The sequence below is a fragment of the Periophthalmus magnuspinnatus genome, chromosome 6 (genome assembly GCF_009829125.3).
Source record: "Periophthalmus magnuspinnatus isolate fPerMag1 chromosome 6, fPerMag1.2.pri, whole genome shotgun sequence".
NCBI classification, from domain to species: Eukaryota; Metazoa; Chordata; class Actinopteri; order Gobiiformes; family Gobiidae; genus Periophthalmus; species Periophthalmus magnuspinnatus.
Genome location: NC_047131.1, coordinates 26,897,495 through 26,915,282, shown reverse-complemented (window position 1 = coordinate 26,915,282; position 17,788 = coordinate 26,897,495). Strand labels below are relative to the sequence as shown.

General features: G+C 37.7%; 2 protein-coding genes across 2 annotated transcripts; both read right to left on the bottom strand.

The window, feature by feature from the left end:
- Positions 1-135: 135 nt before the first annotated feature.
- ribc2 (RIB43A domain with coiled-coils 2) lies at positions 136-7,630 on the bottom strand. The gene is made up of 7 exons (XM_055222229.1): positions 7,520-7,630; positions 7,281-7,362; positions 1,466-1,786; positions 1,250-1,368; positions 532-696; positions 277-443; positions 136-205 (listed from the first exon to the last, which is right to left on the bottom strand). Exons 1-7 carry the CDS (start codon positions 7,628-7,630, stop codon positions 136-138), a joined length of 1,035 nt encoding a protein of 344 aa, XP_055078204.1.
- Positions 7,631-8,361: 731 nt separating this feature from the next.
- Positions 8,362-17,118, bottom strand: LOC117372751 (probable polypeptide N-acetylgalactosaminyltransferase 8). The gene is made up of 12 exons (XM_033968592.2): positions 17,024-17,118; positions 14,849-15,060; positions 12,533-12,863; positions 12,094-12,260; positions 11,429-11,615; positions 10,945-11,142; positions 10,766-10,880; positions 10,205-10,390; positions 9,829-9,966; positions 9,487-9,579; positions 9,240-9,410; positions 8,362-9,161 (listed from the first exon to the last, which is right to left on the bottom strand). The coding sequence occupies exons 2-12, from the start codon at positions 15,018-15,020 to the stop codon at positions 9,042-9,044; spliced, it is 1,878 nt and encodes a 625-aa protein (XP_033824483.1). The 5' UTR covers positions 15,021-15,060; positions 17,024-17,118; the 3' UTR covers positions 8,362-9,041.
- Positions 17,119-17,788: the final 670 nt, after the last annotated feature.

The following is a 17,788-nucleotide window of genomic DNA, read 5'->3' as shown; positions in this document are numbered from 1 at the left end:
TGAATTTTATACATACATTATTGGGAAAGATTTTCTGCTTTAATGCTGTACAAAGCAATTCAATACAATAGCAAACAAATGTAGCTTGCTTATCTGGAATTATTAATTATGTGTTTATTTAAGTCCAACAATTCATCATCGACTGCAAGTGTTGAACTGGGAGAAGAAACTCTCAGTGACGGCTCCCTTTGATATATCCGGTTTCCTTCAAATGCAAAAAACATCTATTCAAGAAAACCTGCACTTTTGACTGATATGTTGATTTATGTCGCTTACAGTTGTTTTCTGGTCTCCGCTAACATGAGGTTGGTGCTGTCCAGGTGTTTCCTCATTTGCTTGTTGAGTTTTGCCTGTTGCCTCTCAATGAGCGTGGCCGTCCGAGCTGAATCTATGCGGACGCGGCTGTGGTCACGCTCCTCACTTTCATCACTTAGTTTTTGTCTCTGCAAATACAAACATAGTAATATCTTAAACGTGGGAGGAAGGTAAATTAATATGTTTTTGTTTTTTTGTTTTTTTTTGTTTTTTTACCTTTTTTTCTTCTATTTGTTGTTGCTGAAATTCTTTAAGCTTTAAGATTTCTTTCCTCTCTTTTTCCACTATGCTTTGGAGGGAGTCCACTTTGATCTCTCCATCCATGAAATCCCAAACCCCAGGATCTTTATCCTGAGATTGTTCACGCCTTTTCTCTTCTGACTATGGCATGGAAAAAACGATTGTAGTTATGTAGGTACATCTTATTTTTATCCAACACAACTTCAACATTCCACCAGATTATATAAAAGCTTTTTCTCAAGTTTATTATTATTATTTTTTTCTTATTGCAAATGTTCTATTATCTTACATGTCCTCATAGATATTCTCCAAATTAATTGAATTAAATCAGAATTATGATTGTCAGTGGTAGAAGTACTTAATTTTGTTACTCAAGTAAAAGTACAGATAACCGAGCAAAAAATGTAATTGAAAAAGAACTAGTTGTTTATTTCTGGCTGGTTTTATTGGTAAAGTTTTGTTTGCTCAAATTTTTAAGATGATAAAAATAAACCCTCAGCCTTTTCAGCAGGTCTCAAACACTAATAAAAAGTACTTTTACTTTTCAATCTTAAAAAAAAATGTAGTGGAGTAGAAAGACATCTGGGTCACACCATCTCCATTTTGCAGATTTTATTGGGAGCAGTGTTCCATATAACAGTGTGCTCAGTTTATCACATGTTGTTGGTTATTGGCGAATTGTAAGTTGACTTACCATTGCAAGATTGAAATCCTTAGTTGCAATGACTTTTGCTTTTCGGTTCTCCATCTCAAGGTTTTGCAGCTCTAGAGCCATATTGTTGACCTCCACCGTGAACCGGTCATAGTCCTTATCTGAAAACAGAAATCTAAAACGTGTATCCATCCCCCTTGATAGCCTTAAACCTGATCCTTATTGGATATTTGACTCTTTGGTAAAAACTAGACCTACCTTCCAACTCCTGCTTGTGTCTTTGTCCTTGGCGTTCTGCCTGCTGTTGTATGAGCCAGTGCTGCAGCTGCTCCCTCTGTCTCTGCTGCCGGTCTTTACTGTTGGGGTCTTCACCGGTCAGTCCAGGGATCATCATCTGTGCCTCCTCAGGACTCATGTTTTTGAGGCACTCTGGGTCATTCAGATCATACTCCCTTCGACTGGGTGGCTGCTGGTACTTCTGTCTGAAGATCACTATGTCTTTGGCTATTTGCTGTTGCAGTTTTTGTTGGCGATGTGTCAGAATGCTGGCTGCCTTTTGGTAATGGAGCATCTCTGCATCTGTGGAAAAAAAAAAAAGTCACACAATCCAGTATCAAATACAGGCTACTGTAATTAATAAATTTGGTAATTTTTGTCTTGATTAATCTTGTAGGCTATAAATTGTCCTGACCCAGTTTTTCAAAGTGCTGGGTTTAGTCGAAGTGTGCCAGATATTTTTATTTTTTTTTTTTTAATTTACTCCCCCCTGCTCCACCTCCTTGGCCCTCACCCGATCCCTCCAAACTCCCCTCAGCTTGCCCTCCCCATCTTCCTCCAGCGCTGTTATCGCTAAGAGCTAGGACACACAGAGCCTCTGCTGTCCCAGGACATACAGTCATGATAAAGGTAATATCAGGCTGAGGCCTTGGGATGGAGCTATATCATGTAGACTGATTAACAGAAGGACACTGTCTAATCAGAGAAATGTATTATTATTATTATCTACATTCCCTGTATGAAGATAACATCCAGTCCTACTGAAACTAATCTGAAACTTGCTGTGCTCAATGCAGATTTGTCAGTTTGATGTAACAAATAATTTTTAATTAATGATTTTACTTCTTTTAAGCTTGACTCTATATTTTTAGCTGAAAAATGGCTTAACGAAAACACAGGTAATGTAATTCTAGTGGAATCAACTCAACTTCAAATTGAAATCTGAAACATGAGCAAACAAAAAGGATGAAGGTGTGTATGGAGTTTTTAGAGATAATTTAGTTACTTTAGTTTTTGGGTTTTTTTTTTTGCTATCTTTTGAGTATGTTTTAAAATGGAGCTAAAACAATCACCCTCCATAGTCTCTTTAGACGCTGCTGGGGAGGTTTGTATATGACCAAGTTTTATTGGTGATTTTACAGAGATGCTTTATATTTGTTCATTTCATTTTCTAAAATGTTTCAATATTCAACTAAACTACTAGCCATAACCTTGGGTTTGTTTTGTTTAGTCTTTGTTTCATTATAGTCCACCTTTAAGTTTAATACCACACATACACCAGTTCTTTAAAGATATTTTATTAGATTAAAAATATTCATTTCAGTTCAATACATTCACATTCATTACTTAACAGTCTCCACATGGTCCAGACTAAAGAGGAGATATGCCCATTTTTAAAGGCTTAGGGGTGAGGTCATGGACCGCACCATGTGGAGGGGGGAACTGGTTGAAAGTCTTTTTTGTTTCATTGTCTTTGTGTATTTTGGTTTCAATATTTAAGTGTTTATTTTAAACACTTGTCAAAGGGATTCAGGCTCTCATAATTGAGCAGTTTGATTGGAATACTGCTGAAAGTTAAAATCTAACACCACCTGTGGAATCAGTTTAACTTATCTGGGGGACGTCCTTCCTCCTGGGAGTGTATAAAAGCAGAGAGTTTGTCCATTAGATAGTCTGTTAGATTTAGAGTAATTGTGTGCATGTGGTTGAGATGCAGATTTAATTAAAGTTGCTTATTTTGTTTTGATTTTTGTGTGAACAGTTTAGGTTCTTTCCTTGAGTTATTTTACATTTGATAGGAGTCTTTATATATATATATATATATATATATATATATATATATATAATATATATATATATATATATATATATATATATATATATATATATATATATATATATATATATATATATATATATATATATATATATATATATATATATATATATATATATATATATATATATATATATATATATATATATATATATATATATATATATATATATATATATATATATATATATATATATAAATAAAATTTCCATTTGGTAACACACATTTTAATGCAAGTCTTCCTCCTAATTTGACCACAATGGGCTTAGCTTCGTCACAACAAACTTTGATGGTTTAGTCATTTTAATATTTTTATGTACATGTGGATAATGTGTGTGACAGAAAGGCTAAAGGCTCAGTTCTGTCCTTGAAACTTTTGGACACACTCTGGACCTGCTCATTACAAAAGGAGTAAATATTTCAATTGTCAGTGTGGTGGATGTTACTCTGTCTGATCATTTCTGTGTTTTCTTTTATGCGTCTGTTATTCCCAAACCACCATGTTCTAATGTTGATGATGTGTTGAACTCTGTGGCTCTGGGTGTTTTGAATGTTCTGGACAGTTACCCTGATTAAGGTTAAAGATAAGCAGAAACCTTCATGGAGGAATGATGACTCAGTCAGGGCACAGAAAATGGAGTGTCGGAGGGCCGAGCAGGAATGGCACAAGTGGAAGCTCCAGGTTCATTATGAGATTTACAAAGAAAAGATGCACATATACAACCACACTTTATGTAGAACAAGAGAGAGGTATTTTTTGAACATTATTGGAAGTTGCAGTAACAACTCTCGTGTCTTGTTTACTACCATTAGCACTAATTCCCACATCGAAATGCAATGAGTTTATGGTAGTTTTTAATGACAAGGTTCAGGGCATTAAAAATGCCATCAATTCCACAACGCAAATAACAACCCAGCACCCACCTAGACACTTAGAGTTGACTCACTTGGCACCTGTAACTGACAAAACTGTCCAAGAGATTGTCAGCAGTCTGAGTTCATCTACATGCTGCCTCGATGTGTTACCCACAAGATTTCTAAAGTCTGTGCTCAACAGTTTGCTATCACCACTCGCTTGCATAGTTAATATGTCACTACAATCTGGAACATTCCCAAGAGCTTTGAAAACTGAGGTTATCAAGCCTCTCCTAAAGAGCAGTCTTAATGCCACAATACGAAACAATTACCGACATCTCAAATCTGCTGTTTTTAGATAAAGTCCTTGAAAAAGTTGTTTACCAACAGTTTATTAACTTTCTCCAAATGAACGACTACACTGATGTTGTCCAGGTTTTAGACTCCACCACAGCACTGAGACTGCTCTTATCAAGGTGACAAATAACATCCACCTGAACACTGATGCAGGAAAAGTCTCAGTCTTGATCCTGTTAGATCTGAGTGTTTCCTTTGACACTGTCGATCATGGGATCCTCTTAGAGACTAGAGGACTGGGTGGGCATCTCTGGTACGGCACTAAACTGGTTCAAGTCCTATTTAGAAAACAAGGAGTACTTTGTTGAAATTGGAAAATGTGTCTCAGATCACATGACCTCACCAGGGGTCAGTCCTGGGACCCCTGTTGTTCAACCTCTACATGCTGCCTTTAGGCCAGTTAATACGCAGCAATAATGTGTCTTACCACAACTATGCAGATGACACTCAGATCTATGTCTCACTGGCAGCAGGTGAATATGGACCAGTGGATTCACTCTGTCACTGCATCCAACAGATCAGTGTGTGGATGCAAAACAACTTTCTCCAGCTAAACTCAGACAAGTCACTGAAGTCACCTCCAGTCTCTCTCTCTCTAAAACCTTCAAATCAGGCTAGAAATCTGGGGATAATAATGGACTTAAACTTGAACAGCCACATCAAATAAATAACATCTGCAGCATTTTACCATCTCAAAAACATTGCAAAAATCAAAAAGTATCAAAACCAGACTTAAAGAGACTTATCCGTGCATTTGTCTCCAGTAGTTTAGACGACTGTAACGTCCTGCTCACTGGCCTCTCCAAACAAGTGTTACGACAGCTGCAGTACATCCAGAACGCTGCTGCTCGGGTCCAGACTAGAACCAGAAAGTGCGAGCACATGTGTCCTGTGCTCAGGTCTCTGCTCTGACTCCTGTGGCTCAGAGAATAGACGTTAAAGCAAGTGAACAGTGTGAACAAGTCTCTCCATGGACCAGCACCAAAGTACATCCCCCACATGTTAGTGCCATATGAACCATCTCACACTCTGAGGACTTCAGAATGAGGACTAAACATGCAGAATCAGCATTTCAGTTTTCTGCAGCCAAAACCTGGAACAAGCTTCCTGAAGATGTGAGACAGGCCTCTACTTTAACAATGTTTAAATCCAGTCTTAAATCATTTCTGTTTTTTAAGGTTTTTATTCAGCACTTTTCTCTTATAAAGTAAATTTATCTTGATTATTTATGTTCTCATTTGTTTGTAATGTGATTTTGTCTTTCTCATTCTGTAAAGCACTTTGAATTACTTTATGGATGAATTGTGCTCTATTAAAAAAAACAAAAAAAACACTCTGGCTGTTATAAGGCTATTTGTTGATTTAAGGACCATTAGTTGCACCCAACACTGCCAAATGACACAGCATAATGACCATAATTATAAGGAATATAACACTGGTCAACACTAAATTTATTGTCTAAGATTTTTTAGCTGATTTAGGATAATTTTGATGTGCTGAATCCAAAAATCACGTTGGTTTTGCTCAATCAGGTCAACGTTCTGAACTAAGCTACATATTTGTTTTTGGATGATTTTATTGTTGATTTTGTATGAGTATTTTCACGTCATATGATGCAAAATTCTGTTATATTTCTCGCTATAAACAAATTCTGAAGATTTTGCATGTGCCAACTTATGACTAATAGTTTTTTTTTATATATATATTACAAGTGAATGAAATGGCTTCGACTAGAAGATCTTGCAAAAATAAGCCTGACATATTCTGCTACATCTGCGGTGAATACACCAATGTTCCTAACAGGAATCAAGTCACAAGTTTCATAACGCGTGCTTACCATGCTTATTTTGGTATTAAACTTGGTGACCAAGATGAAGCTTGGGCGCCACACATGGCATGCAAGTCATGCACCGAGTATCTGCATCAGTGGACTAAAGGCAAGAAGAGTTGTCTGAAGTTTGGAATTCCCATGGTTTGGAGGGAGCCGACATCAATAGCTACTTCTGGGCTATTGATGTGACTGGGATCAACAGAAAGAACCGAAGCAGCCTCAAGTATCCTGACCGTGAATCAGCACGTCGTCCTGTAGCTCACTGTGATGAAATTCCAGTACCTGTCTTTGTAGAAGTTCCTGACATCAGTGACAAAGATTCCTCCAGTGTGGTTTTAATGATGATGCTCCACATCCTTTTTCCCAAAAGGAGCTAAATGTTCAGGTTTCCTGAGAATCTGGGATCACTGAGTGATGAGCAGGTGGAGAGATTCCATCAGGACATAAAAGAGATGGAGACCAGGTATCAGGGACGCTGGGATGCAGTCATGATGGCTGATTACTGTTGGACTCTGAAGAGAGACATCCCTGCTGCTGAGCATTCAAGGGGTTCATAAAAACAGAAGTTCATGTCCTGAATTTTGTATAATGATAACGTAACGTTCCAATTTACATGTACTTACCTTTATCAATTAACATAACGTAACATTTAATTAATACATTCTGTTAGAAAACAATTTTTTATCTCCTAAAACATTTTTTGGGATGAGAAATATTAAAGAAAATCAACTGATGATGTCACAAAATTGTAATCAATTTAGTCAGAAGATCGGATTTTTCAACATCAAATTAGCATAAAAACCTGACCTGACTGAGAAAAATGGATATCATTTTTGGATTTGAATTCATTTGAAAAAACACAGACAACTTTCAAAAATGTTTTTTTGTAACCCAGTGTAATAAGGAAGGAACCTCACCACTTGCTCTTTGCTTCTCCTTTTCCACTTCATCTTTTAGTTTCTTTTCCTTCAGCTGCATTTCCAACGCGTTCTTGTCAACCTGTGTCAGAGGACAGAATTAATGATCACTCATACCCTTGTCCCAGACACATGTTCCTGTGGCATCACCCCCTGTGGCATCACCCCCTGTGGCATCACCCCCTGTGGCATCACCCCCTGTGGCATCACCCCCTGTGCCTCTGATGGGCCACACTTACCCCTATGCTCCGCTCTTTGTCGTTAAATATTCTCTCTCGCCTTTCAGCTTCTTTGGTTCGGCGGTTTTGTAGTTTAGCCGCAGACACGGGGTCCAGCAGTTGACCAAACATTATTTTTTACTTTATAAGCTCCTGGATAAAAGTTTAAGGGCCTACTTTCTCTCAGGGGCGTCTGTAGAGGATGTGCACAGGTCAAACACAGTGGTTGCCAGGTGACGGATGATTAAAGGACATTCGTAACACATTTGCAGTGGGTGCGGTATTACCACAGATTATAGTGTAGCACAGGGTGTATTCAATTCGGTTTCTCTTTATTTGTTTCCTTTTGTGCAGCCTCTGGGCCTGCCTAATTAACCTAACCTAACCTAACCTAACCTAACCTACCTGTCATCTTCTTTATTACATTTCCCGTTTAAACAGGTCCTAAGCCTAGTCCTATTATGTCCCACCATTTTTATGGTAGAGTTATGACGATGAAGTAAAGACCAAAAGTAAAATCTGTCAAGTGGACAAAACCTTTTTGTCTAGTTGTCCTTTTACTATGGATCAGACCTGGTCAACTTTAAAAGGTATATGGTTCTGCCCAGTAGTCCCTAAACGCACCATCCCTAAACTTGGCAATACTGCAGCTTTCCAGTAGGTGGCACAAAAGGCCAGAGTAGTTAACAGAGTTAACTACTTTACCACTTTAGTGTGCTTTGCCTTAGTCTAGCATGGATCTATTCAAATAAGTGTATAAGGCATTGCTACCTCAGAGCTGTCTCAAGTTGGATAAGTGGCTACACAAGTCCAAAGGTCAAATGAATAGCAAACCTGACACAATTGTTGTTTTTTTTGTTTTTATGTAGCCTATTTTTAGTATAAACCTACTTCCCCATCCTTGCATGTACAAGCCCAAGAATATGATCCAATTGTGATTGAAGAATAAAGACCAGTCACACATCAATAGACATGAGGTTGTAGAACCAGTTTTCAAAAAGTGACTAAATAATAGGGCCACATTTTATGTAAACACACACAAAAAAGTCCTTTGTTAAACAGAGGCACAGTTCAGATTCTATACAAAAGCATTTTCTAAGCACAGCTCAGCTGTTTTATGAAATAAATATCTTTAAAGATGTTACAGATAGACAGAGCCTACAGTGCCTGAATTCTGCACTACTTCCAAAATGTGTCTACAGCCAGAACACATTCAATTTTAAGACAGCGAATAACAATGTGGAAAAACAGCATTGTAAACAGGTATCTCTCAATAAACTAGGCCATTTTAGTCACAGCTAGACTGAACAGATTAGCCTGAAACATATAGATTGATCAAAATCTGTTTCTTTTGGATAAGATTACTGAAAGAAGAATTATGAAAGAAAATGCACTTGACCTCATAATGACCTGTTATGAAAAATGCATTGTCAAAAAGTTTTTCAATTAACATTTGCATCAAAACATCATACCATTACATTATACATGAATTTACATTTCCCAGCTTTTTCTCAAGTTTGTACTACTTGTATTTAATAAACATCTAAAAGTCTTTGATGACATTCTGCACCTCCCACTTTTGGCCAGTGCATTCCTGTATGAGAAGTTTAGCATTGTGAATTTCTAGGCATCTTTTTGTTTCTCTGTTCTTGATTTCTTTACCCTGAGAAAAATAAACAAAAACAACACAAAAAATAATACGATTAATAATTCACATTTAATTTGAGATTTTTGGCCATACCTGTGAAAAATCCCAGTAAATGCTCATTTTCTTCTGCATAGCCTCTCTACAATTGAAAAGCCCTGGCTCAGTCTCCTTGTTGCCCTGGTCCGTTAAACAGCGGTTATCGTTGTACTTATGAGACTTGATGCCGCCAATGTAGAGCTCACCAGATGTACGGTAGAATACATGCTTGAAAAAAATGAAAAGTATAGTGAACCTGAATTCCTTTATAATAAAATAAAATCTATAAATACCTGTAAATTACCTGGGGTCCATAGTAGTAGCATTGATAAGCAATGGGTGTGTGACCAGGTACAGGGCCTTGGTCTATGCACATATCAGCATCAAGATTCTTCATCTGAAATACAGGGATTTTAGAAACTCACAATAGCCATGTCTAGAAAATTTAAAGGGGCACTGTGCAGCTTGTCTTCATGCTATTGCTTTATCTGGAATGTATGATATTAAAGCTATTTATCTCCATAGAGACAATCAGATGGTACAACAGGCAAGTTACAGATTTGCTTTTTACAGACATTTTGGAGGAATTTGTTTTTTAAAAAAAAGTTACACAGTGCACTTTTAAAGACGGTAAGTAAAAACTTACTCCTCCATATGCCACCAGGTTATCCCAGGGGTCCAGTTTAGGATACACATTTTCCAGATACCACTTGAACGGTTTGCACTTCAGACTCTCCCTCAGCTTTTTACGTTCACTGACATCACCAATGTCTATCCCGTGATTCTGCAGAGGTGAACAAAACAGCAGTTGAGTATTGAGACTATTATGAGTCTATTCAAATAAAAATTTCCAATTCAAATAAGAAGTTCCTGTACACTTGGTAGCTGCTGCTTTGAGCTGTGGATTACATGAATTGTACACTAAATAAAGACACTACTAAAGAACACGGCAATATAGTCTGAGATCTTAAAAACTGCATAATACAGTACTGTGTACAGTGCAGTATGTTGTTTGCAATTACCTCAAATGGCAAGTTCCATGCAAGGTTAATATTGTGTTTGTATTCATCCATCCAAACTTCAGCCACTCTCAGAGCATTCCTCTTCATGGCCATGCTGAGATCTGGCATGTAGGGCTTGTGGTTCCTCTCAATGTGGGCAATCTTTGAACATGGGACAACTTCAATGCTCCCACCACATGTCCACACCTGTGAACAAAACATTTGATACTGAGCTCATATTCTACATATAGCCCAATATATCCTACTGCTCATTTCCTACCCAACACTGAAATGAATGAGAGAAATCATGTCATTTTGGATTGAAAGTTAAGTAGTTAGTGTATAGCGCTTTCTTTTTTTTTTTTTTTTATCCTAAAAGTCTACGTGGAAAATATATGGGAAATTTAATTCCAGTCCATTTCTTTGTCCAACCACAAACCACTACACTGTCGCACATAGGCCTGCATACAGATTGGAGGAGTTAAATTGATGCTCCAGGACAGTGGACAGTATGCTGTAAGACTTTGTAGCAGAAAAAACAAAAACAAACTTCAGGGATATTTTGTTTATTATGTTACTCACACGTATTCCAAGCTCAACATTTTCTCCACCATAAACTTTCATGCCTTCATCAAGAACCCCGATTTCCCCAAGAAATTGTCTGTCTGCAACGAAGATTCCCATGACAGAGGGACTCCTGAAACATAGTCATAATTTAACACAAAAACTTTGACACAATTTTGACAGTTGTGTAATCTTACTTTCCAGGCAATGAGCTGTCTTTGAGTTCATAATACTCGGGTGTGAAGCTCTCATACATGCACCACAGGGCCCAGTCAAATGCATGGGAGGCTGGGAGGTACTGGATCACTTTAAGGTCATCAAAATTCACCCGATCAAATACAGGGGATGCTATGACAGTGCGGTCCTTCTTGATCTGAGTTAAGAGAGGTTCAGCCCTGTATGTAGAAGAGGCGAGGTTTATATTTATATTTCAACAGCCATAGTACATTAAATAAAGCTTCTGCTGCCTGCCACCTGCTTCTCCATCATAGATAATGATGATATTGGCAACAGATGGAAAATAGCATCCTGTTATCTCAAGTGATCATCAAGTCGTATCTGGCACGTAAAGTATATTTGCATAGTACAATTTATACACAAAGTAATTGAAAGTGCTTTACAGAGAACTTGTCATCTAAACTAGCACAGAAGTTAAACTTGTTTAAGCTCCAGTTGTCGCACCACAGCTCATGGACTTCTATGTGTGCGTCCAGTATCGCCACCACATCAGCAGTAGCAGCCCTCCAGCCGGATGCTCTGGCAAACGCAAGGCCACGCTGTTCATTGTGCTTGACTCGAGTAAATCGAAGAGATGGAAATTCTTCCTGGATGGTCTTTATATAAGAGTCAAGTGGCTCCTTTAAGTTTTCTGAAAGGATGAGGATATTGGCATTACAAAAGCTTTGGCAATGGGTTTTACTGGTTTAAGTTACTGACAAAATATATAAATTTAAAGATAAGTTTACAGTGGATGTGACAGGTAAGACTAGACATTTGATTTCACTAAAACAGTCATTTCTGCTTAGACTCGAGCAGCAGAGATCACATATGTAAATGTAAATCCGTACCTTTTATCTAGCACCCATAAGGTTAAAGGCCAAAACTTGTCGAAATAGCACAACAGAGGGTTGAATGAGGGTTTAAACTGACAAAAATGTCATCCAAGCATTTAGGATGGAATTTTTTTTATGTTGATAGGCCTAATATATAGAGGTCTTCTATATATTAGGCCTATATATTATCTTTAATTGATGTAAAATATGTCTAAATATATAAATATTTATCACAGATACAATTCTACCAAGTCATGTGCACTTTAAATATTATGTTTTTTGTAATGAACCCACCATTGGAGCTGTTGTCATCTACCATTATGATCTCCTTGAGCAGATGTTTTGGTGTTCGGTTCACAATGCTGCGGATGGCCCTCTTAAGGATAGACAGAGCTTCATTCAGGTAGATCAGGACCACACCAATACTGGGCAAATCTTTAGGGTAAGTCTTTGTCAAACACCTACAAAATGGAATTTTATCATTACAATCAAATATCAAGAAAGGGCTTGTTCCAAATAACAACATAGTGAAATGGGTGAGTCATATTTTGATAATCTTGTTATGTCTTGACTGGTCAAATCAGGTTTGTCCACATTATGTGTATTACTCAGTGACATGCAGTCAAGAGAGGTAAAATGGTCCGGGGCCAAGTTTACATGTTTGTAAATCTGATTGTGACACCAGTACCTCACCAGCCATGAACCTCACCGCACGTCACTGGTGTGACTTTACCCTTTTTCCCTGGTGTCTGGAAGACCTCGATCCAGAGGAAGCCGGTCACTGAGGAACACGTTATAGCCATAGAGTTCAAATAAGGCCTGTGCTTCTTTCTGCTCCTCTTCAGACAGATTGACACCCCACTCCTTAAACAAGGGCGACTGGGGGAACAGTTTGGTTGGCTTCTTCTCCCCGGGTTCTTTTTTCTCTTCTACCTTTGCTTGTTCCTGTTGCTTGTTTTCTGGGGGTGGCTGATTACCTCCCACGTTTTTGTGCACAGTTCTGTCTTCTTCCAGTATTTTGTGCATGTCATCTTGCTTTTGTCCAAGTGACTGAATAGCATTGTCTATACAAAAAGGAAAGGGAGGTGACAAATCAAATTACAATCAAATATTAGTTGGCTCAAAATAACAAAGCAAAAGATGAAGTTTAAATCTTGTCAACTGGACAAATCATTGTAGGAGTGAAAATGTATGGCTGCTCATCCAAGCCGCTTCTTCAGTTCTGGTCAGATTGCTGGTGGTCACTGCCTTATATCTATCTGAAGGGAGGGGCTAACCACACTGAAACTGTAAACAGCTATTGACTCTAGCTTCAGCTGAAACCACTCTATTCAACCTTTAATAACCCTGGTATTGTTTTTTGTTTGGATCTGAGGATGGACTTATAGATGTTGGATAGATGATGTGTAAGGCCCCCATTCCTGTTTAATGAAGGATTGTCTTTCCTAACAAAAATAGCTTCTTTAACTCCCCTGTCAAACAGTTTCTTTTCTCTGGCTAAGATCTGTACCTCACCATCTTCAAAGGAGTCATTAGTGGCTTTGAGATGGAGATGCACAGCAGACTGGGGTCCAGAGCAGCTCTCACGCCGGTGTTGGTACATCCTCTTATGGAGTCGCTGCTTAGTTTCTCCAGTGTAACGCTCACTGCACTCTTCACTACACTGAATGGAGTAGACTACATTACTTTGTTTGTGGCTCAGGGTTTTGTCCTTTTTGTCCAGCTGATAGATTTAAACTTTGTCTTGACTGACTATGGATCAGAACTGGATGACTGAGGGATTACACAGACATCTCAAAATAACAAGTTACCACAGTTTCTTTTTATAAGTCAATAAGAAATATAAGGGAGGTGGGTGTTACATGGGTTGGTTGTGACACTCACCATATCTCAGCATGTGAAGCGTGCATTTGAAAAATTTTGGACTAATGTAAATCTAAAAAAAAAAATTATCAACTTTAACTTGTTAAAATATTTTTGGAGAAAGTTGTTCAGCATTGTGCTGAGATGACATCAAACGCTTTGATATCAAAAAGCTTTTCAGACTTTTTGAAAAAACATTGTCTATTTTTTTGTATTTATTTATTTTTGGTTTGTTTGTTTTATGTCTTCCTGCTCCTGTCAGCAGCACTTCACATGAGACACATTGTTTCAAGAGGCTTAATTGTTGTTTCTCATTTTGTTTTTACATTCAGAACAAATGTTGCTGTTTTCAGGTTCAGGTTAATAGTTTTTACAAATCATTATTTAAATGCTTCATCAAAATGATTAAAACATCCACATATGAGGACATTCGTTTTACATCACTTTTCTCAAAAACTACATAATGTAAGAAGATAATTCTTTGTTTTTACACTCATCAGGTCCCAATCAGCCTAAATAACAAAGAGAAATTAAAAAAAAGCATGTCATGGAAGAGCTCAGGTGTTAGGAAATTAAGCTAAGATGTTAAGAAAACCTCATGTAACAATCAACCTAAACAAGCTTCTTGCATTCCTAAGAGACGATGTTTTTGGTAGAATCTAACGTGTAAAACTGGAAGTTTCACACATTACTGCCCCGTATCTTATTCTGTTATTAAGATTTCATTCATAAAAAATAAATAGGATTCCGTCATCAATGAGATGTGTGTTAAGCCAAAGATATTTTTGTTGTCACACCTACTTCAAATATGCCAATATATTCCCTGCAGATGACGAGGGTGCTTGATAAAATAGGTGTGACAAATAACAATAGACACTTAAAAAAATAAAAATAAATCAACCAGAGACTTAGGAATTTGCATTTAATTAGTAATAATCTTTAATCAGAATAAGATACAGAACAGTATGTGGGCTATTTGGTTACTCAAGACTATAACCTTCTTTTGTTAAAACTGATTTTTTTTTTAATGATATAACCTACCAATCTCAGTCTCCTCATAGCCTAACACCACCATTAGCCTGCTGTTAATATAACCAACAAAAGTAAACAAACAAACAAACAAAACAAAACAAAAAGGCAAAAAACAAAACACTTGTTTCCTATTATTAAATACATAGAAACTTACTCAGATTATTGATGCTCACTTCCAGGTCAGAAAAACTTTTCAAAAGTTGAGGTGTGTCCAGATCTTTGACACTTCCACTCTCTGATCTTGACTTCAGAATCCCGCCGGTGTATACAAAAATCACAATTCCTCCCATCACAAGGGCAGCTTTCTTCAACCACGCAGCTCTCATGTTCAGTGCAAGGTGCTCATCGGCTTGTGCCTCACTGCACCTGGAGGAGAGGAGAGGAGCAGCTCAGCAGCGCTGCCTCTGGCAGGGGCGGAGTTAGTAAGTGGGTGAATTTGACTTTGGGGCCCCCCCATCTATAATGGGGTTTTTTCTGTTCTGTTTTCCCCATTGTTCTCAAGACACTCACATTTCAATTTCTCTGATCTTATTTGTTATGGTTAGCTTAGTTAAAAATAGTTTTTATTTTTGTTTTGTTTTTTGCTGGTACAATTGGCTCTGTGCACAATAGGCTGCAATAGTTCCAATAAGTGGGACAGTCAGCTTGACTATTTCCTACATAATGTAATATCTATGACATTTTTACCAACAGATCCAGCAGTGGACAGGAGAGCTGCGTGTGGATGTTGCTGACAACATGTTAAAATTATGAAACTTCTGCTTTTAGAAAGTTATGTCTTTATGTGTCACTGTTAATGCTAACTTCTATTAAAACATTAAATGTAACATAACAACAAAATTATAGTTGTGTAAGGGTGAATTATATTTAGGTGTAGATTATTTCAGTCAGTAGTGTCATTGTATTCTTCAAAATTAGCAGTAGCATTGACACACAAAGACACATCTTAGTAAACACAGAAGTGTCCTATGGTTAAGTTTTCTTTGCATTTGTCCTCGCAAGTGTTAAAAAAAAGTGTGCCAATTATAAAACATACATCAGGAACTATTACATCCAAATCAGGGTCAGGCTGTTTTTCATCAGACATTTTTCTAATGCACTTTGACATTCAGGCTAATCCATAATAAAAAATGAAGTTTAAATCTGTCAACTAGACAAATCGTTGTAGGAGTGGTCCAATCGTTGTCCAGTTGACAGAAACATTTGTTATGGATCAGATCTGGATGACTGAGGGATTACACAGACATGCAGGCTGATGTGCACAAAAGAAACCTCCAGCTACCCTTTTGTGGCAACTAGGCCTTGTCATACATCTTGTCGTACATATTTAGATCATGGATTAAATTAGGCCTGTTTATTGATTTTTTCATATTGAGTCAGAGAGATCTAAATTCTGATTGCAAAACCTAATTTGATGCAAACAGTTTAGACCTAATAAAGAATGTGGACTTTGAACTAGTTCTGAGATGAAACAAGGAGGATAGTGACTGCCCACCCCAAGTTTGAAAGCTTGCTCAGGGTTAATCAGCAATGTGGTAACTAATGACCACAAGACCTATAATTTTATATAACATCCGTTTCTGACATGTTATAAAATGCTACGTTTTTGAACTTTTTTTTGAAGCTTCTGGAATTTAAAATTTGCATTTTCTGAAAAGTTTATGGGAAAAGCGAATAAGAAATTTTGTTCCAGAACCGGGAGTGTGCGGTCACTTTCCTCAGAACTAGTTCAAAGTTCACTTTGAGTTTAGGTTTTCATCCTAAACTGAGGAAGGAGATTCAGTGTGTAAAGCACACGTCTTACAGGCGTCTAATTTGTATATCAATATAACCAAAACTGTCTGTGTAGTCCCTCAGTCGTCCAGGTCTGATCCATTGTAAAAGCCAAAGTTAAATCAGTCAACTGGACAAAAAGTTGTAGGTGTGAAGATGTTTTGCTGCTTTGTTGTAATTCAATAGTTACTTTATATGGCAATTAGTTACTTTTATTACCCAGTAATGCAGTTACTAACATCATTATTTTGGAAGGAAAGTAATGGGTAACTGTAAGCAATTACTTTTTTGAAGGATCTTGCACTGGGTACAGACAATTAATATGCACCAACGAGGATGCACCAGGTCATTTACAGTTACATTTACTTACACACAGTTAATCTGCTGGTAATTTAAATGTATTCAAAGCATTCACTGATCATTCACACATAATGTTTGTCTAAAAGTGTGCTAGAACTGTGATTTTGTGAACACACTTTTTGATGATTAGCTGTGTTTTAAGTGAACAAAGAGAATAAAGATAGAACAGTACAGATAAGGGAGAAATTTTGCCAACCTCACCACACAGACAGCCTCACGCCTCTCCAAAGAGCAAACATAAGTCCAATTGGAATAATTCAATGTCTGTCCATTTTGTGAACATCTTTGAAACTACCACAGCTGCAACAGGCCCTCCCCTCAGTGCTCACTCTTGGACTAGTCTATTCTAAAATGGGGGGAGTGCTTTGACAAATACAATGAATTTGACAATCATCATACTATTTTGATGGTATTTCCTTGTTTAAAAGTAAACTACTCTTACCTAATATAATATTGAGAGAATATCAAGTGGGCAGTTGGTTAGGGGGCCCAAGGTTGAGGGCGCTAGCCGGACGCCTCCTTTTCCTAATTGGTAGCGCCGCCTCTGGCCTCTGCTTCAGGATCAAGGAGTTTGGCAACGCCTCGTTACACGCAGGACCATTCCTCTGTGGACGGTACGCCGATCTGCAGTGTGCTGTTAAACATAACACATATTTAATGTGGACATTATCCCTCTTAGCAGCCTTAAAAACGCCCCTCATTGTCACAGTTCCACGAAAGAGCAGTCGAAAATGACCTGCCTTTGCCCGGAGCGGCTCAGGCTCCTCCCGGTGTCGTTTTACTCACAGACACAGATTTGAACTTTAGTTGGTAACTTTGGGCCTGTGGGCTGATCATTACATATGTGAGATTAAAGGTGCACTATGTAACTTTTCTGATGAAAGACATGCCACCTGTTTCTCTACTGAGAGACTATTGCTTTGGCTGGGATGTTCCGCAGTGTAGCACAAAGCATGTTCTG